The sequence below is a fragment of the Mytilus edulis genome, chromosome 2, assembly GCF_963676685.1.
Source record: "Mytilus edulis chromosome 2, xbMytEdul2.2, whole genome shotgun sequence".
In the NCBI taxonomy this organism is placed as follows: Eukaryota; Metazoa; Mollusca; class Bivalvia; order Mytilida; family Mytilidae; genus Mytilus; species Mytilus edulis.
The window spans coordinates 49,915,918-49,939,756 of record NC_092345.1 but is presented as its reverse complement, the minus strand read 5'-3'; the positions used below and the strand labels follow the sequence as shown (position 1 = coordinate 49,939,756).

General features: G+C 32.3%; 1 protein-coding gene across 1 annotated transcript; it reads right to left on the bottom strand.

Annotated features, from left to right (window-relative positions):
• Positions 1-5,857: 5,857 nt before the first annotated feature.
• Positions 5,858-23,575, bottom strand: LOC139512379 (uncharacterized). The gene is made up of 5 exons (XM_071299975.1): positions 23,411-23,575; positions 13,185-13,767; positions 10,953-11,131; positions 8,598-8,815; positions 5,858-7,405 (listed from the first exon to the last, which is right to left on the bottom strand). Exons 1-5 carry the CDS (start codon positions 23,561-23,563, stop codon positions 7,228-7,230), a joined length of 1,311 nt encoding a protein of 436 aa, XP_071156076.1. The 5' UTR covers positions 23,564-23,575; the 3' UTR covers positions 5,858-7,227.
• Between the last annotated feature and the right edge of the window lie 264 nt (positions 23,576-23,839).

The following is a 23,839-nucleotide window of genomic DNA, read 5'->3' as shown; positions in this document are numbered from 1 at the left end:
TTTTATATCTGGGCGTTATGTATTCGGGTTTAGTTTTCTGTAATTAGTTAATACTTCAGTTTCTTTATGTATATCTCTTTCATATTCATTTGATAAAATTTACTGTTTGCAATAGCATGAATTGTTCTATATAATAAGAATGTTCTTATCCCGGGCATAAAAACAATGCCGTATTTGGCGAAACCTTTTCAACTTTTGATCTTCAGTGTTGTACAACTTTGTACTTTTTTCACTTTCGATCTTTTATATCTGGGCGTCACTTGTAAGTCTTGTGTAGACAAGGCGCGTTTTTGACGTATTGAATTTTAAACCTGATGCTTTTTGTTATCTATTAATCATGTTTTTCTTTGTCTAATATGTTCTATTAATTTGTATTGTAGTCCTGTAATATTATGTTGTCATTTCAATGTTATATTTAACTTTGTCATTAAAGTGCGAGGTTTGGCATGCCACAAAACCAGGTTCAACCCACCACTTTTATTCCCCTTTAAAAGTGTCCTGTACCAAGTCAGGAAGATGGCCATTGTTATATTATTGTTCGTTTCTCTGTGTGTTGCATTTTAACGTTGAGTCGTTTGTGTTTTCTCTTATTTTTGAGAAATTGAGATAAGACGTGGCACGGTACTTGTCTATCCCAAATTCATGTATTTGGTTTTCATGTTATATTTGTTATTCTCGTGGTGTTTTGTCTGATGCTTGGTCCGTTTCTGTGTGTGTTACGTTTCGGTGTTATGTCGTTGTTCTCCTCTTATATTTAATGCGTTTCCCTCGGTTTTAGTTTGTTACCCCGATTTTGTTTTTTGTCCATGGATTTATGAGTTTTGAACAGCGGTATACTACTGTTGCCTTTATTTACATCAGATACGTGTCTTCTGTATTACGCACAAATGTAAAAACTTCTCTCATCTCGGGTTTCTAATTTTACCCCGATCAATTCACAGTTTCTTGGCTGTATTTGGCAAAACTTTTTTGTCCTATGCTCTTCAACTTCGTATTTTATTTGCCCTTTGGACTTTTTTTTATTCTAGCGTCACTGATGATTCTTTTGTAGACGAAACGCACGTCTGGTGCGTATACAAAATTTCAATCCTGGTATCTATCATGAGGTTTTTTTTTCTGTATCAAGTACTGTTAAATGCTCGCATGTTTTAGTTGATTCTAAATTTTGCCTTGTTTGTGGTTTTTCGATAAATGGTGTTGTTTTCTATTCAAACCTCTGAGGTTTTAACATTCTAGTTATACCATGTTTCAATGCAGATTATTAATTTTGGCCTCTATGTACACACATACGTTTTCTAAATTACGTAGTTCTAGTTGATAGGCTAACAGTTTATATTTATAATATGTAAAGAAATGAATCTTTATAAAACTGTGTGATTTTTTTTCTCATGGGTGTTGATGTGTGGAGTGGTGTCCTCTTTGAAGAATTATCTGCTTCTGAGCAGTTTGATAAATCACGTAAGCTGTGTACGGAGTCCTTGTTTATAACTATGACATGTGTCAGTATAGTTTGGAGCATTACAAATTAAGTAAGCAGCATCAACTTAGCTTTGTTTGAATTAGGTCATAAAAAGAGGCAGTGTTTGATGCATCACAAGTAGTGATATTAGTTGAGGGATCTGGATTCATTTCAATGTCATTCGCATTTATCAACAAAATAAGAGTAAGATATTGTAGAAGGCCTTTACTTTTTTCTTTTATACAGAGCTAGCATGAGTTATGAGTTCTGATTCATAATGATTAATGATTAGCTTAGGTGGTCTCAGTATCCTTATGTTGGTGGTAAAATAATAAAGGCAATAGTGTAAGTATTTTTCTTGTAGTTTTAACTATATTTGAGGCTGCCATTTTTGTTGATACACCAAAACATATTTTCAGCATACAGTTCTTTACGTGCCCGCTAATATAAACTGTTCACCACGATAAAGTCAATAGTGCGGATAGTTATCAAAAGTACCAGGATTATAATTTAGTACGCCAGACGCGCGTTTCGTCTACATAAGACTCATCAGTGACGCTCATATCAAAATATTTATAAAGCCAAACAAGTACAAAGTTGAAGAGCATTGAGGATCCAAAATTCAAAAAAGTTGTGCCAAATACGGCTAATGTAATCTATGCCTGGGATAAGAATATCCTTAGTTTTATGAATAATTCAAAGTTTTATAAACAGAAAATTTATAAAAATGACCACATTATTGATATTCATGTCAACACGCGGAGAGTGGCGTTAAAATCCACAATTAATCCATTAATACTTTCATTACGTCCCCATTGTTTTAGTCTTCGTTTATTGTTGGTTTTTTTTTTAATTACGAATCAACCGAAAGTGTTTTGTTTCTTTATTTTAATCTACTTTGTAATCAGTGTCTTGATCTCGAACTAAATTGATCTCAGCCAAGGTACGCGCGAAATAGTGATTTATTAATTTTGTTTATGGCATTATATATGTACAATTAGTTCGGATTGACTGTCTGTAGATCCTGTATCGTGATCCGGTCCTCTATAAGATTTCAGAAGGTTTTGGTCTTTTCGATCATTTAAATTACCATTTATCCGTGTTAACATGATGTTCCCTATCACGACACCTTAGTAATTCTCTGGATATGTTTTATTCTGAGCAATTACTAGTACATGTATGTGATTTTAAATTTAGCTATTATCTTAAGGCCCTTTTGGTTATATAGCTTTACAACTGTTTCGGTTATTGTAAAACTTTGGCTTTCAAATATTTCGGATGAATGTAAATAAAAAAAGTGCTTGGGACGCATGGAATTAATAGAGTATCGTTTTCGTTGTTTTTTTTTTTTTTTTTTTTTTTTTTTTTTGGGGGGGGGGGGGGGGGTGTTTATTTAACCATTTATAGACAATTGCGGCACATCTTTATCTTTGAAGATACCATTAACAATACCTATCAAAAACGCCAGGATTTCATTTTGAAAGTGCTCAGAATGTTCTGATGATGCGCATCTCGTATTTGACTTTAGATTCTCAATAATCACTGTAATTCTTTAAGTTGAATGTATTCAATTTCCTGATTCCTGTCTTTTCTATTTTTCTTGTAATAAAACGAGCTTTGTCATGGTTAAATTCAGCTGTAGATCACTTACGTATTTTATGATTCTTAAAGTTTTCTTTCCAATCACCCATAGACTGTCCATTCTCTCATGTTTATTTCGGTGCTAAATCAATTTTGTCAGTTGCCATAGTGTTCTTATGTGCTGCTACTGATGTACAAGTTTATAAAACAAGTTATTTTGTTTAGTTGTCTCATTGAAATCAAACACAATCACCTTATTTTCATATTGCTTCGTATTTTGATGCTTGTTTACTTTTTTAAAGGATCTTCATTCTATTTTGTTCGTTGTTGCTGCTCTTTTTTAGGTGTTTCTAATGAAGTTTTAAACCTTGTTTTGCAGTTCTTATATTCTTGTGTTCCATGTAGTTCTTTTAAAACCCTTATTTGAAGCTTATTTATGTGTTTCTGGTGCTGTATTTTCCAAATTCAACACTTGTGATTTCTATACTAAATAGTACTTGTATGATTATATATGAACCTACTTCTGATGTGGTACTTTCTGGCTCAACTGAATAGGACAGCACCTAAGGGGATAGAGTATAACCTTAAAATAATCTCATCATAAATACCAGGATTAACCTCACTGTAAAGCGGGAGAAAACTCTTGGAAGCTACATCTTTATTCTATACACCAGTTCTATAACATGATGACTAAAATACCACCGTTAAGATATACCTCAACATATTTGAATAGAAACTCTCTACATTCCAAGACATCATCGAGTTTGCTGCTGACAACATATACCATATATTCAAAAACTTTATTGATATACTTTGTAAACATAAATGTTTGACATTGTGAGTCGTACTCAGCGAAGGGAAATTTGGCTCAAGGCCCTGTTAACGACACTTGGTATAGAATAGATGAAGCAAGTCCCAACGAAACAGACACTACACGTCACCAACCTACCGGAAAAAGATGAGTTCCTACAAGGGGATTAGGTGATGCTCCATCTCGTAGTAGGTGGCTACAACAAAAGATAAAAGGGGATCAGATTGACTGTGGAGAGAGAAATAAATTAAATGTCTTTGGGGAAATAAAAAAAAATATACCAGTGGTCAATTCCAAAAGGAAGCTTGGAGAATTTGATGAAATACCAATTCTTTTCTGAGACTGCTCTCATACTCAGTAAGTAGTTGGAGGCAGTTTAAGGGAACTGAATGGATAATTAGTTATTTCAACCATAAAACTAATCTATGACTTTCCCTGTCAACAGAAAAACTCAAATTAAAACTACCTAGGATCCTGCGGAAACATAAAGGCAACAGTAGCATACCGCTGTTCTAAATTCATGAATCGATTGAGAAAAAAACAAATCCGGGTTACAAACTAAAGCTGAGGGAAACACATTAATTATAAGAGAACTACGACACAACATTAAAATGTAACACACACACAGAAACGAACTAGAATATAACAATGGGCATTTTCCTGACTTGGTACATGACATTTAAAGAAAAAAATGGTGGGTTGGACCTATTTTTGTGGCATGCCAAACCTCTCGCTTTTATAGCAATGCTAAATATAACATTAAAATGACAACATTACATGACAGGACTATAAATATGTTTAAACTAGACAGGACTTTATTACAAATAAATGGGAGAACATATCGGACAGAGAAAAACACGAATAATTGCTAAAAAAAGGTACCAGGTTTAAAATTTAATACGCCAGACGCGTGTTTCGTCTGCACAAGACTAACCAGTGACGCGCAGATGAAAAAAGTTCGAAAGCCAGATCAAGTACAAAGTTGAAAAGCACTGGGAATCAAAAGTGAAACTGCATGTCTCATGGTCAAATAAGGAATGCTCAGGCATCCTGGGGCAGATCACACATATGTTTCCTATAATGTGTCATGAATAAACAACGCTTATATACACAATATAAGCTCCTATTTTATCTCGACTCCAAGACAAATTATGTAACGTGTACACCATAAATAAAGCTTATCCTTCAATTTTCATATTACAATTAAATCTCCGGAGATCTTATTTCAATTAGATTGATTCTTCAACAAAATGTTTTATAATCTAGCTTGAGAGAAATGGGGTTAAAATCATTTTGAGAACGTTATTAAAGATGCATTATATATAAACGTGCATCTGTTTTATTATTTGCATTGCGTTATATTAAAGAAAATGAAAATTTAAATAAAAACAATATTTCGACATCAAGTTATTAAAAAGAGTTTTGTAAACATCTGTGAAAGATTAGACTTTAAAAGTTGTGATATCTTTTAAATACACCTTACTACGTCAATGACATATGCTTTATGTAATTTCAAAATGAGGACAATAACATGTTACATTTAAACATTCTAGTATACGAATTCAATTTGCAACATTTAAATTATACACATCAGACACCATTCGAAAGTTAATACCCATGAAAAATTTTCCATTCAATAAAGTTTTCAATGTTAAAAAGTGTTATCTTGTCCTACCGAGTCTGGGACACTATTTAAGAACTGTTTATTTCCCAATATCATTCCCATTGTGGTTAACAGAGACCTCAGTGGCACCACAAGTACCTTTAAAGCGCACAACTTGACAATAACGGATCGACAGGGGTTTAGAAAAATTGCCAGTGAACTTCTATCGTCTGCGGTAAGAGACAGATTCCGTATGCAGATGCAGACATTGTATCCGGGTTACAATCTGTTGCTATAGGTTAGCTCAACGCTTCTTTGTCGTTAAAACAGTCAGATCATAACAGTAACATTAATACACCAGTGGAAAGAAATATGCATGCTCTGAATACAAAAAAAAACTCGATCTACTTCATTTCATTTATTAAATAACAGAACAATCTACAAATAAATTACTGGGATTGTCATGAAACAGAAGTTCTTTCATAATATTAGTTCTAAATGGAATAAATATTCGGAATGTAATTTCCACTAGAACAAATATCACAGGTTTTATTCCTTGTGGATTAAAGAGTAAAGAATATTTTCACCAAAATGAACAGATATTATGGCATTTTTTATAACAAAGTTTACTGGAGAACTTCTGTTTGACGGAACACATACTGGGTTGATACAATGTACGCACACATTATTCAAATGTAGACAATACAATGTCAATGTTTGTATCTGTACCTTGATGCAAAGTTTTGAGTACATGAAATTCAATTTTTATGTCGACATAAATACAAATGAAAAACATACAATAAATTAATGTATTTTTTAAAATGCATTGGACATCATATTTTTTATTTTTTATTTTAACACAGGTCTGAGGGTCATATTTCATTGGTGCATGTGTTTCAATATGTTTGAAGATCGTTGTTCGTCAGTTTGATTATGTTTATGGTAAATTGAAATATAGTTAAAGATCACAATATGTCTGTTTTGTTTACATTTAATATGTTAGTTAACATATTTTACGTTATGTTTCCATATTTGTGGCTTTTTTTTGTTTTTTTACATTTAATCAGTTTCAAAAATAAATCTGATTTATATATTTATGTATGAGGAAAAACGTACCAAAAGTAAAAAAAATGTGTAAGTTATGAGTTCGATTACATTTAGTAATAAAAGGTTATTCGTTAAAGCCGATATTGTAATATCTATACCCCCACTTTACCAAAATTAATATAAGATTAAACGCCGTTTTAAAGGAATTTATTGGTGTATAAACGCGACCAATTCACTCACAAACAAATAAAAGTCCGATAACAGTAATCCTTATAATTCTTTAAAATTTGAGATACGGAATGTATTCTTCCACACTCGAAACCTCTAGCACACGTAAATATTGTATATTAGTTTCATTAAATAGGAATGATTAATATTCAAATCATATTAGAATTATTGGGTGTACCTCTGTATGTCCGTCCGTCAATCCGTCCCATGAACATTTTTCGTCAACGGCATTTTTTTCAGGAACTACAACATAAGGATTTCTAAAATTTGGTTCCAGGGTTTTAAACAAGTCAGCTACACCGTGTGATGCGTTTTCAGATTTATCACTCAACAACTTCCTGTTTACAGAACGCTTACATATTTTTACACTATTAAAATTACTTATCCAGTTGCGGCGGGGGTATCATCAGTGAACAGTAGCTCGCAGTTTTACTTGTTTGTTCATCGATACAAAAGCAGACAGTCACAGGTTGCCAGACTAAACATGTACCACATTACTCAATTATAAATTCCTAGATGTTTCTGTACAGCTTTTACTCTTTTAGTCATTTCAGTCCTTATTTTTTCCATCTTAAGGTCTGTGGATCTTGGATCTGTCATACAATTTTTCCATTGAGGAACTTTCGGGCACTCTCGGTAGTGATGTATCACTGTGTTGTGTTCTGAGAGTAGATATCTACAACGATGATAGAATTAAGTATTATGTCAGTTGGTTTTGTTTGTATACTTGTTTTGCTATACAGGGTACGTAACTAATGTTATCGATTCCCTGGAGGGAACGCCCTCAAACCCTTTTAAATCTCGATCAGTGGAAAGTTAACAGTACATAAAGAGCAAACAATAAAATCCGGTACAGAAAAGGGCATTTAAAATGTTATACACGTGAAAAGACAACAAAAACAGAAGTCAAATTAAAGTCATAAGAAATGAGTGACCGATGAACAATAATGTTCTTCCAATTCTTGATATCTTAAACAATTGTGTCTGTTCAGAAACATACACTTTATTATTGAATTTCCGATGTATATTTTTTTCTTCTTTCCTGTGTGTCACAACCTTAATATATGTTTTTTTCTTCTTTCCATCTAGTGTAACATTGTTATATTTTTTTTTAACATTTTACTCCTTGAGTATAACAATATGAAATGTTCTTTTTAGGAAACGGATTAATATAAGTTAACAGCTTATTTCTGGATCCTATTAATTATTTCACATGTATTATTATGTAAATGCCTATTTGTGTACATTACTGAATTTAATTAATAAAATATGTTTACACTAATTCTTGAACCAATGCATACAAACATCATAAACTTAGTCTTCTGTTCAAGAATTTTTCATTTTGTTCGCATGAATTTCGTATAATCGTCAATTTTTTTTTCAATCGGTCAGTATTGTTGTGAAAATATGGCAGCTAATTAAAGTTCGTGTTTTGAAGCCGAAGTTTAACGATTGTCACCTGTATGTCAACAATCAACAAAAAAGCAACAAAAAAGCATGGAAATTGAGCACGTGTTTAACAAGTAAATTCAGATAATAGTTTATTTTAAGGACATCCATGCGTATTGCGATCACCGGATTTTTACGAGATGTGTCAAATTGAGGTCACTTTGCATACGGAAAATATGTCCTGGAAGGAAGCAATTAAAATAAAGTAAACTTCTTCTAAATATGAATAAATTAAAGAATTTTCTTCAGAAAAAAGTATATGTACATAAGTTTTATAATGTAAACTATTCATTGAGTTATAAAAAACAAATGCATTATTTTTTTTAATTTGAGGTTTCTTATGACTTTAAAGCAAGACATTTACATGTTGCACCAAATAATTCTCCCAATTAGGTGCAACATTCAGATCAAAGCATTACCTTTTGTATCGTTTTTTAGCTGCAAATGTGTGAGTTGTAACTTCACATACTCTGTTGGGAATATAGATATTTTTAAAACATTCTACTCGAGGCTCTGTCCTCTGTACGTATTTAGTCAGATATAGATCACCACTTCCGGTATCACCCCAATCCAGAATAAAGAAAGAGACATTAAATGTAAACCCTGCTGCATCGGGATATTTTGGCATCAGTTCATTCTGAAAATTAAAAAAAAATATATAATGTGCTGCAATATTTTGAAAGTAAGAAGCACACAAAAGTGTTTGTAAAACCTAAGCAAACTAAAACCTTTCTTGTTAAGTAAATAGACAATAATAGTGCATTGACTTGACATATCAACGATATAAGGAGGAGGCTTAGAAACGGGGAAATGCGAGGCTGTGCCGAGCATTTTCCCCGTTTCGGGCCGAATCCTTATATCGTTGATATGTCAAGTCAATGCACTATTATTGTCTTTATACTGCAATCTAAAAAAACATTTTCAATTGTTGTGTATTGTGTTAATGTTATTTATTTGATTTAAATATTGGGAAAAATCCCCCTTTAAAAAGGCCTCATATCACACAGACGGAGAAATATAAAACACGATGAAATGTACATCATTACCGCAATCAATGATGAACAAACTCGTTGCAGACTAAAATATCAACAATAAACATAAAACATAATGATTTATAGGTTGCAAACAAAAAAATTATTAATAAGTGAAATATGGTTTCCCAAAAATTGCAAAACAAACAAGTTTGAGTCGTTAAACGCATCGTTGTTTACATTGGAAACAAGAACAGGTTGAAGAGGTCGTATGAATAATTAAATATAATTTCGACAATTTCTATTTAAATATTCATGAGGAAAAGTGATATCAGGTCAGTGACTGTATATGGCATATAATGAATGGCTGTTATTTATTTTGAATTTATTGAACCATAAAATTAATTTTTGACTCTTCACATTGAATAATCCGCGAAGCGGATTATGTTAAATGTGAAGAGTCAAAAATTAATTTTATGGTTCAATAAATTCAAAATAAATTATTGCCATTCATTATAAATAAATTTCTATCAAAAATAAGGCTCAAAGATGTATATCAATACGAATAACAACGTACACAGATGTTTGCGTATGAATACACAACGTTAGAGTGGGCGTGTCGCCATAAAAATTGATAACATTGAAAATAAAGCTAATTCTTTTAACCAATCAGAAGACAGTAAATACACCAAATTTATTTATAGAAATATACAGTCAACGCATTTTGACTGCTCAAATAGAACGAGTGTAGTATAATAAGAATTATTGGAACCATGTTCGATGTTTCATTGAACCGTTCATAAACTAAGTACATGATCTTTTGCAAAAAGTATTAATTCTAATAATGGATAAAATTCGTTTTACATAGTATGATTGAAGAAAAACCGACATAGTTAGATGATGCAATTAGTTACACAATTTTATATCTGTATTTATATTCTTGTAATTGTTATAAAATACATCAAATAACATAATTACAAACCTAATCTCGATCTATATCCAACTATAGAAATTTACATGTGACGTCAATTTTGGTGGCGTTGATACATTCGTGTCACACAGTTCGTAATTCTTTTATGTTGTTTTTGTGTGCCGTCCTAAATTATTTTTTAGGTATTCGTTGTTATTCTGAGGTAAACCTGACGAAATGTACTATTATGTTATTTATTTATGTATTTCTCTATTCTGAGTTTTCTTGTATGTATTTGTACTGTATTCCTGTCATGTAATTTTGTCATTTTAGCGGTATATTTAACATTGCCATAAAGCGCGAGGTTTGACTAGCTAAAAAAAAACAGGTTCAACCTGCCATCTTTTTAACTTTATATATCCTGTACCAAGTCTGGAATATGACAGTTGTTATCTAATAGTTCATTTCTATATATGTTGCATTGTTGTTTGTTTTTTGATGCACTGCAGTGTTTCGTTGTTTTCCTCTCATAGTTGATGTGTTTCCCTCGGTTTCAGTTTGTTACCCGTATTTTCCTTTCAATCAATTCATGACTTTTGAAAAGCGGTATACTACTGTTGCCTTTATTTATCTGATAAAGCTTTATTAATTTAGTCGAACCAATTTTAATTCTTTCAAATAATTAAAGTCGGATTGTAAAACATTTGTTTACTGTATAATAGTCAATTATTATTCTACGATTTTATTTTTTTATAAAAAAAAAATCTTGAAATTAAACCAGTTTAAAATTCCGGCTTCAAATTAAAAGCTCAGTTGAACAATCATTAAGGAGGCGGGAAAAGCTATGTTCAACACAACGAGTTTTGTACTGCAGTTCTACCTTTATTACATACATTTAAAATATCTTTAAAACTCCATAATTTATCATGGACTATGTACTCATCAAAGTCCACCACACCAACATAATCGTAGCCCTGTAATTTTTCTTGACAGCTGTAGACACCAACTTGTTTGTCATGTGAACATTGAGGTAGTGTAAAGCGGTATTCCTCAAATCCTCTGTCTGAAAACCCTAGAAAAAGAACAAGTTTCATGCAGTATTAAAGTCTACAGAAAGATCAAAACTCTCTGTAATGAATCAAATTATTTATGTCAGGTACATGTAAATTGATACTTTCGTCTTCAAAACCACCTCACCTATACGGCGAGAGAATTTATTTTCCTATCAATAATGCTTTGATTTTACTATGTTTCGAGGGTTACACTTGTCCTTCAATTCACGTGTTATTCTTGTGTGGTTGTTATTTTGTTGAACGGTTATACAAAGTACCGTTTTAGACTCATACTTTTAAAATAAAATTTATAATTGAAATGGGAATGTGTCAAATAGACAACAACTCGACCAAAGAGCAGAAAACACACCGAAACTTTCAGAGCCACCAATGTGTCTTCAACACAGCGAAAATAAATCAGTTCACTATATATAGAGAAGCAATAGTACAAGAGTTATCCCTCTTAATCCAGGTCTACGGCTTCAATTTACAAAAATATGATATCGGGTTAATAAATTCTCAAATTCGCATTTAAGTAAATATAAAGTGATAGTTTAACTAATCACTTAATACAAATGTATACAATAATCACTTATCGGTTAGAATCGAGTTATTGTATTTCGTGTCATTTATAATTTCATATAGAATGACTCATTAACATAATACGCATCATACAGAGTAAATAATGTGATTACAACTAATCGTGCTTTACAGATTAAAGTAAAGTATACTAATAAATGCGTAAGAATAACTGTAGTACTAATCATTGACTAACATCATTTACCAAACACTGTAATTCTATAGCAACATATTAATCGACATGATCTTCATATTAATCGACATGATCTTATGGCTTTGCTTCACTTAGCGAAACAATAATGCAAGAGTTAAATCACTTAATCCAGGTCTACCTCCAAAAATATGGAATATGATTTGGCTTATACATTATTATTATATCATTATATATTTTAAGCAAAAAGGGGCTTCTTAAGATCCTGAACACAGGGACTCGGTTAGCAGATTAAAATTTTGTAAATCAATGTTTTTAATTTATTTTTTATTATTTCCTGTCTATTTGCATTACTATATTAACGTATTTAAAGTTGCCATCACTATTTCTTTGTTTTCTGGCAATGTGCAGTTTACTATCCATATCCATATACTGAAAAAACCTTTTTTCAGTATATGGATATGGATAGTAAACTGCACATTGCCAGAAAACAAAGAAATAGTGATGGCAACTTTAAATACGTTAATATAGTAATGCAAATAGACAGGAAATAATAAAAAATAAATTAAAAACATTGATTTACAAAATTTTAATCTGCTAACCGAGTCCCTGTGATCCTGAATGGCTCATCAGTCAAAACTGTTCATCTTTTCTGTTTATAGTGTATACCTTGTTTATTGACTTTCGAGACAATACGCAAAACGAAACTTGAAAACTTCTCAAACATAGTCATTTAAGGGAGATAACTCTTATAATGAGCAATCTGATAGTTTGGGTGAAAAGTAGATGATATACTTATTATTATATGATGGCCAGATATCAGTTTATTCCTTTTCCGAGTCTTATTTGGATACCCGCTAAGCACTGTCCATTTCGTTATTTGTAAATCGAACAGTTCATTCAACTATTTTAGGCTATTCGTTATTACTGATTTAAGTGTACATATAATTAAGGCTCGTAAAATATCGGGAACCGGTTTTTTTTTTCTCGCTATTTTCCCGCTAAAACAAGATTTACTGATTTTAAAAGTGTAATGTTTAGTATAAATTCAGGACGACTTTTGTCAAACTTAAGCTGATTTTTGTACAGCGGAACCTACAGACTATAAGCTCGCCTTTCGCTCCAGATAACTTTCTTTTTACTTAAGTACGAAATCCTGTCAAACGAAACAAATCAAGCATCAATATTTAATTTCAGAGAAAAAAAAATATAGGATGAATTACTAGTTTGCATCAGTTTATGATACAACATCAAAACGGGTTCTTAAAAGGGAATGGAACATATCATTTATTGCTGTTCTTCATCTTAAGATGAGGATTTTGAAAAGGGTCAGGTAAACTTACCGATTACTTTGCCTGGCAGTGGCAATGGAAACTCGTCAATTTCTCCAAATTGAAGTTTTTGATAATACAAAAGCACCTTGTAAGCATCTTCGTTAAGATATTGGACCATAGTAAGAACTTTATCGACACCCATCAATCGATGATATTCAAACCATTCAATAAGTCGTTGTGGTGACAAAGTTCCGTAAGCAATCTTGGCACAAATAGCTAGTTTTCCCTTTTCCCGGCTCGGATAAAACACCGGTATTGTTTTCATAAATGCAGAACACGGTGTACCATGTTCGACCATTCCAACATGTGTAGCATTCATAATGCATTGGGGAATCTGGCACTGGTACTGACGTGCACTGAAAGGAGAATATCCAAAGTCATTTTTGATGAAGGCTTCTTTCGTTACAAAATTATCCATTGTTTTCTTGTTGAAAATACAACAATCAAATTTCTTATTCTGAGATCCGTCCCATAAGTTTATTGTTATACTTGTAAAATTTCCCCATCTTTCATCTGGATTGGCTACTGCAGAGTATAAATAAAGTTCACCCCGAGGTAATCTTGTAATAAAAGAAAATCCTGTGACGACATTCTGAAATGTAAAGAAATAGAGATGATTTTTTGCCAATTTTGAAAAACTCGCTATCGCTCAGGCAGAAATAATCACGAATATAATGCCTACCCATGTTAAATCTATAATAAAGTATAGCTTGCATCAATTATTTCTCAAACAATGCATGTACTCGATAATATCAGAGACATATAATACAATGTATTATATGTCTCTGATAATATATATATATATAAGAATTTTGTGTGTATTTTAGTTCAGGTATCATCTAATGAAAGTATCGATATGACCTCCGAAGACTGCAGAAGATAATACAACCCAATATAAACATATGATGAAATCATAATCTTTCAGTCAGTTTAATTGAAGTCTGGAGCTGGCATGTCAGTTAACTGCTAGTAGTCTGTTGTTATTTATGTATTATTGTCATTTTGTTTATTTTCTTTGGTTACATCTTCTGACATCAGACTCGGACTTCTCTTGAACTGAATTTTAATGTGCGTATTGTTATGCGTTTACTTTTCTACATTGGTTAGAGGTATAGGGGGAGGTTTGAGATCTCACAAACATGTTTAACCCCGCCGCATTTTTGCGCCTGTCCCAAGTCAGGAGCCTCTGGCCTTTGTTAGTCTTGTATTATTTTAATTTTAGTTTCTTGTGTACAATTTGAGAATTAGTATGGCGTTTGTTATCACTGGACTAGTATATATTTGTTTAGGGGCCAGCTGAAGGACGACTCCGGGTGCGGGAATTTCTCGCTACATTGAAAACCTGTTGGTGACCCTCTGCTGTTGTTTTTTATTTGGTCGGGTTGTTGTCTCTTTGACACATTCCCCATTTCAATTCTCAATTTTATAAACATAAATTGAAAAGATAGCGACCTCGTGCAATCGGATTTTTCTAGGTGTGTTTTATTTCATGTTATAAGTTAAAAAAGATAAGTTTATTATCGTTTTAGCTGTATTGATTGCATTTTTGTGAAGCGAATCAGTCAACGAAATGGTTCACTTTTGTTGACATTTTTTTCCTTTTTATGGTCGATCACGATATATACATACGTAATCAATCTCTAGCTAATGGGTTATATTGAAGGTACCATGAATACAGATTCAATAATGTAAAATAATTCACATGCAGGTGAATAATAAACATCGATGTTTATATGCTTATTTTGACAAAATTGAACCAAATTAGCTGCTAAAATGAATTATGATTTCGTCATTTCATTTTAATTAATGGTTGAACTAAACAAAATCATATTCTTGTTCTTTTCCTATCTATTGCTAATTTCGAACCGTCTTTTTTAGAACAGCTACTACTTATGCGGGTCATCTGAATATTCCTCTGCGTATAACATAACAATCGATGCAAATATATATACATAAAATGAAATAACTTAATTTTTCAGAATTGTACAGCAAACTGACCGTTCAATTATACAGCGTTCAAAGGTTTGCGATTGGTTTTGTTTTTGTTCAAGAAAGAAATTGTTTAATTTAACTGTTTAGTCAAGGTGTCATAATTGTTACCACTCTGCAAATCAGAGACAACATTACATTAGTATGGCGTTCATTATCACTGAACTAGTATATATTTGTTTAGGGGCCAGCTGAAGGACGCCTCCGGGTGCGGGAATTTCTCGCTACATTGAAGACCTGTTGGTGACCTTCTGCTGTTGTTTTTTTCTATGGTCGGGTTGTTGTCTCTTTGGCACATTCCCCATTTCCATTCTCAATTTTATTACAACATATTTCTGAATTACATTAGTCATGCTAGTTTTGTCTTAGAGTTTTACCAAACATGAAAGGATAGTAAGACTTTGAATAAAAAGAATAAACAGTTTCGGTAATTATTTGATATCATAATTATATGTTAGATAAAAAGAGTAAATTAACAGATTCTGTAATTATTTGATAGCATAATTATATATATGCATGTTTTCGGAGGACAAAAATCGATTTTCACATTAAATTGAGGTTTATTACACATCTGTAACTCACATGCTGATGGGTATTGATATTTGCTCTAAAACTACCCTCATGTGTATCGTAAATAAGTATTGAATTTCCATTTCTTTGGACAAAGGACAAACTAAACTACTGTAACAGATATTAATTAAGTTCCGGGTATTGTCATGGAAACCGTTGAAAATCTATATTTATTATTGCTTTTTTTAAATTCAATCCCTATATAGTCTTTAAACCCTTAAAGTATAGCTTTCTAAGTAATTTTGAAAATTGTCAACTAGATACATTTATGTTTCTATAATTAAAAAATATATCTTGAAATATTCTTGAAAAAGTCATTAGAACTGAGGGCAGGGGACTCTTAACAACTTGTTTGTTGTTAAAAAAAAATTAATGCTGTTGTTATTGTGTATGTTTAATATGTAAGTTTATTGTGTTTATTGTGTTAATATATGTTGGTCACAAACTGTAAAGTTTATATGACAATAAAATATTTGATTTGATTTGATTTTTATTAAAAAAAAATCATCAAAAAGTCGAAACCGAGGCTATACTAGTATTTGTAGTCAAGAGATCAAAATTACATAGAAATTAACAACAAGGTCATCGTACGGCCTTCAACAATTAACTTAACCCATACCGCATATTCAGCAATAAACCTGTTCGTGGACTGAACGAAAAGAATTGATTAGAAGTATAAAAGTCGGGTTTGCTTTAAATTCTAGGACTAGTTTTAGAAGGGTGAAATATAGAAGTTAAATGATAACTGCTTTGTTTGATCAGTCCCGATGTGTTACAATTTAATGGTTACTTTGACCATGACCATGGTCAAAGCGACCATTAAAGGCAGTATCATAATGACATCTGTTATCGTGTTTAAGATGGTCAACACGATAATTGTACAAGAACTTAACTGTCCCAACTGATAGGTTACGACAATAGAAACGAGAATGCTTGATGTTAACAACTCTAGACTCCAACTCCAGTTTTATTTTACGCACGTTTATCATATCATATAATAAAAAGCTGCGCCACCATATAGATGTCATGTTGACAAATAATTACATTAGATGTATGTTTCATTATAATACGTTATTATGATTGGCTAACTAGCAATCTCGTGATATTCATTCATCAATTGCAATACACAATGCAACTTTTCATTCATGATGACACGAGGTCCCACAATAAAGTGCACAGGTAAATGAAATAAAAACTTGATAAAAGGCGTGTTTTCATGATCCTATAGGTAAAAATGTAATTATAAGTATTGAATGCTTTTTTTTGTAACTTTATAGGGTTGTAAAAGCGTTGACCGAAGTACATTTTGTATGAAGCGCGGAAATATCAAATGTATTTACGAAAGTGTGAAAACAAGTTGCTCTCTTTAAAAAAAGAAAAGCAATACATGAACCTATGACTGCTGACTGCCGGGTCACCAAAATATTGTTGCTGAATTTGTGTTTATTTTATTTATTACTTTGGAATGTACATAATTTTTCCGATTATAACCCTTTGGCAAATCCTGATTTCTACTAACCGGATGACTTATGCAAATTGCACAATTTAACTATCGCAATTTAAATTTATGCAGTTTTGCTTTATAATCTGGAATTCTGGTTGCATTTATTTTAACTATCATATCTTTATATTTTGTTTCCTACATGAATGCCTATATGTTCTCAACTCGTATTTGAAGCTGTCTTTACTCATGGTAGATGTTGTATGCGGTGAAACCTGTGGCATGCAATTGATTTAGAACTCTTATGAAGAGACTTATTTTGGTCTCATAAAACATCTTGAATTTTAAGGATTTCCTGATTTTACAGGGAAACTTAGTTTTGCTGAAGAATTTATTAATTCAGAAGTTTATGAATACCTGTACTCACTTTTAAAATAACCAATTTATATAAAAAGGTATGTAGATATAACAAGATACCAGAATTAAAACGATGTACGCCAGACACGAGTTAAGTCTACAAAAAAAGCATCAGTGATGCTCGAATGAAAAAAAGTTAAAAGGTGGCTAAATACATTAAAAAGTTAAGGAATCTATTCCTTGGATAGACAATCCTTAGCTTTTCGAAAAGGTCAAAGTTTATTATAGAACAGTGACTCAAAAAAGAAACAAAAGAGAAACAACTCGAGGTTAGAATACCGTTAGTAATGATGACCGTGCTTGAAAGTCACATGTGAAGCTCTTTCTACCGTGTCCTAGATTTATAGATAACAAAAACGAAAAATGTGATCTATAATGTGAATGAATCAAGACGTGAAGGATAGTTGGTCAACACAGTCAAGGACGTATATTTGTTAGTTATACGTCCTTGACACAGTGAATACAATTTTCAAAACAGTACCATAGTACAAATATGAAGATGCTATAAGGTTAAACTATTAAAACAAACAAACAAAAATTGAATTAAAATTTTATAATAAACTAACGTTCCTGTTAGTATTTTTTTTTTTCAAATTCTTTTGAATATATATAATATCAATAAACAAGAACGTCAAGTATTTACGGATGGACATTTTATTTATCGAATGAATCTATTTTCAAATTCTAATATTCCACTTAGTGAATATATTACAAAACAAACTATAAGCAAAGACTTCTAAATCCATACTAAAACAGTATAAAATTAAAAACCAATTCTTTAGAGAACAATTGAAGGTCTTTCCACCTCGATAATAAGAATGAAATTTAAACTAGAGGCTCTAAAGAGCCTGTGTCGCTCACAGTGGCGTAGCTTGCATGTATGCTCAGATGCTCAAGCATCCACATCATTTTGACAAAAGAAAAAATAGCAGCAGTTTAACTCGGAAGTATCCAAATATAACAAGGCTGAGGATATGAGCAGTCATTTTCGAAGCACTATGCCTGGTCTTTCATTAAGGATAATTTCGTTTATGTAAACAAGATACATTTAGTTGAATCGCAGAATAGTGTTTCAAGTTAATTTTTGGTCGTAAAAAAAAAGTCTACGTCATCGGCTTAGGCAAGCGGAGAGGACTGATACGCAGACCCGTGGACATGTTTCATCTGAAATTGAACCTAGTGGAGTGATGGCTTCTCATTTGACTATAGCAACTAACAACTAAAACACCATATCCTGATATCGTTTCTTGCGACATGGTAAACGGCGTGATGAAAAAATCAATTTGAGTTAAGTCCTAGGCTAATGAATTCCAGTTTCTATCTAGGTCCAAATACTAATTTTAATTTCAATCAGTAAAGAACAGAGATCCAATTTTCCCCGCCAAGCACATTTCATGTCATATTTTATCTATTAAAGGACAAGGAACAAGCTAGGGAATAACTAAAAAAGCACTTTTTTTTTCTTTTTTTCTTTTCAATATCTTAAGAAATAAAAGCTTCACAGCAAATGAAATGGGATTTCCATTACAATTTATATTTTCAAATGGTCATAACTGGTTAAAAATATTTGATCACGACTTATTTTCAAAATTGTCAAAGACATTGCTTATGATATGAGTTTCACTTAATCTGACAAGAACTGTACACATAGGAGTGCTAACAAGACCGGACGATCGGACGCCGGGTAGTTCTATGTCTCCTGCAACGCGTTTAGCTCAGTAATAAAAAAAATAAAAAACCCAAGGTTGTAGACTCAAATTCCTGGAAAGAGAAGTCACTTCAGTTCCTATATGTCAAATATAACTTTAAGATTGGGTGCATAGGCGGATTTAGGGGGGGGGGGGGGCAAGGCGGCCCGGGTCTCCCCTTTTCTGCGAAAAAATTGGTTGCTTATATAGGGAATCACTGAAGCATGACCGGAGCGGGCCACCACTTATGAACATTTCTGGATCCGCCACTGGGGTGGGAAACTTTACATCAAATATTTATGAATTGAATGATGGTAGTTTCGAGGAAACAATAACATTTGGTTAAAAATATAAATATATGTATTGGTGGGAGTTTTGAATTTAAACAAAAATCTAACTAGTGTCGGATTCTGTGGGAGAACATGTGCTTAAATAAAAAGTAATTTTCTGCATAAAAAGGTCCAATTTTTTTTCGCATCGCTCCGCTCGGCGCCGAGACATCCACATCATTTCAACCCTGGCTACGCCACTGGCTCACCTTGGTCTATGTGAATATTAAACAATGGACACAGATGGATTCATGACAAAATTGTGTTTTGGTGATGGTGATGTGTTTGTAGATCTTACTTTACTAAACATTCTTGCTGCTTTACAATAATCTCTATCTATAACAGTACTTTCTGTGGAAAATGTTATTGAAAATCTCTCAAATTTTAAGAAAAATTGTCACAAGTTAAAAATTGACTATGAATGGCAATAACTCCTTAGGGGGTCAATTGACTATTTTGGTCATACCTGACTTATTTTTAGTTCTTACTTTGCTGTACATTATTGCTGTTTACAGTTTATCTCTATCTATAATAATATTCAAGATAATAACAAAAAAACAGCAAAATTTCCTCAAAATTACCAATTCAGGGGCAGCAACCTAACAACCGATTATCCGATTCATCTGAAAATTCCAGGGCAGATAGATCGTGACCTGATCAACAATTTTACTTCCTGTCAGATTTGCTCTTAATGTTTTGGTTTTTGAGTTATAAGCCAAAAAATGCATTTTACCCCCATGTTCTATTTTTAGCCATGGCGGCCATCTTGGTTTGTTGGCCGAGTTACCAACACATTATTTAACTAGATACCCCAATGATGATTATGGCTAAGTTTGGTTAAATTTGGCCCAGCAGTTTCAGAGGAGAAGATTTTTCTAAAAGATTACTAAGATTTACGAAAAATGGTTAAAAAATGACTATAAAGGGCAATAACTCCTAAAGTGGTCAACAGTCATGTTGACTTATTTGTAGATCTTACTTTGCTGAACATTATTGCTGTTTACAGTTTATCTATCTATAATAATATTCAAGATAATAACCAAAAACAGCAAAATTTCCTTAAAATTACCATTTCAGGGGCAGCAACCCAACAACGGAATGTCCGATTCATCTGAAAATTTCAGGGCATATAGATCTTGATAACAAGAAAAAGGGACGCGGGGAGATAATAATCAGAAGAAATACAAAAGGTCTTTCCACGAAAAGTGGAAAGACCTAATAATAATCAGAAGAAAAACAAAAAAGTGGAAAGACCTAATAATCAACATTAATATAATTGTAATTAAATTTTGTTGTGATTATTGTAAATCATTTTACGGTTGCTGTGAGCTGCAATGATTTAAAATCATGCTTTATGATTAGAAAACACACAAGTATTTTTATTCACGACCGTTTAAAATTTAAATATTGAATAAATTTACCTTACTTTCCGTTTTATGGATATATTACAATACAAAAAAAATAAATAATAATTACTCATAAAAGTTAAATACTAAAATGGTATGAAATAATTAACGTAGAAATATAATAATTATTTTTTATAAACATTTTTTTTTTGTAGGATGCAAGAATTTATTTTAGATTTAATTTTTATGTTTCCTTTACAAATAAATATTTAAATATACCAAAGCAGAGTATATTGTCATATAAAATACTTATTTCTTAATTGTAATATTCTGATTTCAATCATTGTTAGTTTCTTCAGAAACATAAATACTGTACATATTTCGTTTATATATTTCTTTGATTCCAATTGAAATAAATACTTTTGATAAGAATATTATCTTTCTGTTTTCCGATCTAATATTAATATTTTAACCAGAATGTTCTCTCCCGCTATAAGTCTATGATGAAATACAGATCAGTACACAGTATCCCGTGGTTAATTCTTCAAACATAATTAGTTTACATGTATCGAGTCAACAGACAATACCACGTTATAATTGACCCAGATAGTATCATACACACAGTGTACAGCGGTCGTTTTAAAACAAATATAATTGCGTCGTCATGGACATCAAGGAACCATATCAAAGACGTAGATAACAACCTGTTAAGACCTGTATAAATGACCGAAAAATTTCGAGACGTTTCGGGAATTTTATTCTGACTTCCGGCCGAGAGGTATCAAGTGGCCCATAGACACATCCAAAACTCGTCAATATATAAGCATGAACCCCTCAGGGGGTTCATGCAAAAATCAACGTGATGCTCGCACGGGACTTGTGTGCGTATTTCAATTAATTGTCGCGACCTGTATTGATAAAATCACATTATCAGATGAATAAAGTACAAGTACTCTTGCTCTTTGTGTGAACAATTATAGTGGTGCACGTGATATTGTTCATTCAATGTGCCCTTTTACGGTCCATGATTGATTGATAAAGAACACGATCTTTGCATTGAACCCCATTTTCATATCTAAACTTATATGTAAAGTGATATAACTTACTAACCATACATATTAGTAGGTTGGTCCCCTCCGTAAAACATTCAGTATGCCTTCGGAATATACAAATATTGTCAAGAATTTCAATAACGGCCGGGTAACAGACTAACATATTATAGACCTAAGGTCTTTTGACTTGAGATCCTCAGTTTGTGACCTTGAAATTGAGGTCAAGGTCATAGGTTAATTTGACGTTCTAGATTTTGACCTTTGCTTTAAATTCATATCTATATATCATAAAGCCATATGAACTGACATTTTAGACTGATTTTTAATATTTTAATATCAAAATAGATATTAACTGGTGGAAAGACCTTCAATTGTTCTCTGAACAATTGGTTTTTAATTTTGTTTGTTTTAAGGCTCTTAGGGGCCATTGAAATGAGTGATATTCGATCTTGTCTTTCAAAATAAATGCGACAATGTACTGTCAAAATTGGGCTGATTATTATCGGATACTAGGATTGAACTTGAATTCAAAAAAAAAAGACAGGACGAGCCGATTACAAGATAGCTTCAAAGTGCATAAAAGTCTGGGTAGAATTTTCAACGGAACAAATCTTGATCTAATACACATAATCATAATATTGTTTTTATTCGATGCTTTTTATTAGATAGTTTACTACCAATGCCGAACCAGTCAAAATAATATTTGATAAAAAAAAAGTCGAATTAAGACGATTTGAACACAAGAAGGCTTATATTATAGGACTTACATTATCCCCCTCAACCAGAAATAAAATAGTTTCTCCCTAAAGTTACGACAAGTAATTATTTATGACATAAATGTATTTAGCAGAAAAACAATAATAACAAATTGCCGAAGCCACGCTAATGTATATCATTTTTAAAATGTTCTTTTTTCTACGATACTATACGGGAGGGAGATACGAAAGGGACAATTAAACTTTAAAAAAACGTCGACAGTCCACACATACACAACACAGAAAACTAAGAGTGTGTAACACGAAACCCACAAAAAACTAGACTGTGCAAAACGAAACCCACAAAAAACTAGACTGTGCAACACGACCCCCACAAAAAAAAACTAGAATGTGCAACACGACCCAACAAAAACTAGACTGTGCAACACGAACCCCACACAAACTAGACTGTTCAACACGAACCACACAAAAACAGAAGACTGCAGCATGAACCCTACAAAAACGACTGTGCAACAAGATCCCCACAAAAAACTAGACTGCGAGTGCAACAAGAACCCCACAAAAAAACTAAAGACTGTGCAACACAAACCCGTACAAAAAACTAATGACTCAACAAAAAAATGTGTTCCAACTATCGAATATAACAACAGAAAATGCAGTACATTACATAATCATAGAGCAACCTACCTGAAAGATGGAACTTAAAATGTCTGCCCGTTTCAGTTTGTCATGTGTGTAGAGATGACCAGCAAATAAAAATCCAAGAACAAGGAATATTGCTAGACTGTAAAGCTTTAGAGTATATCGACGATATCGGATCATGTATGACATGTTTGACATGTAATCATGTAAATTATTATACCTTACGTATATTTCAAACAGTTCTATTGAGTAACGTAATCACGAGTTACCTCCCATAAAATGACGTCACAAACGTAAATAAACAAAATTGCAGCGTTCTCGTTACACTGGAACAGTTGGAAAGCAGGTCACGGTTTGACCCCAAGTTTATCAGCAACAATAGAGTCACGTGACCGTGAAAATTCAGTAAAAAAACGGATCAGACAAACCTCATTTTAACTCACTGAATACTTTTGTCGTAATAAAAACTTATTG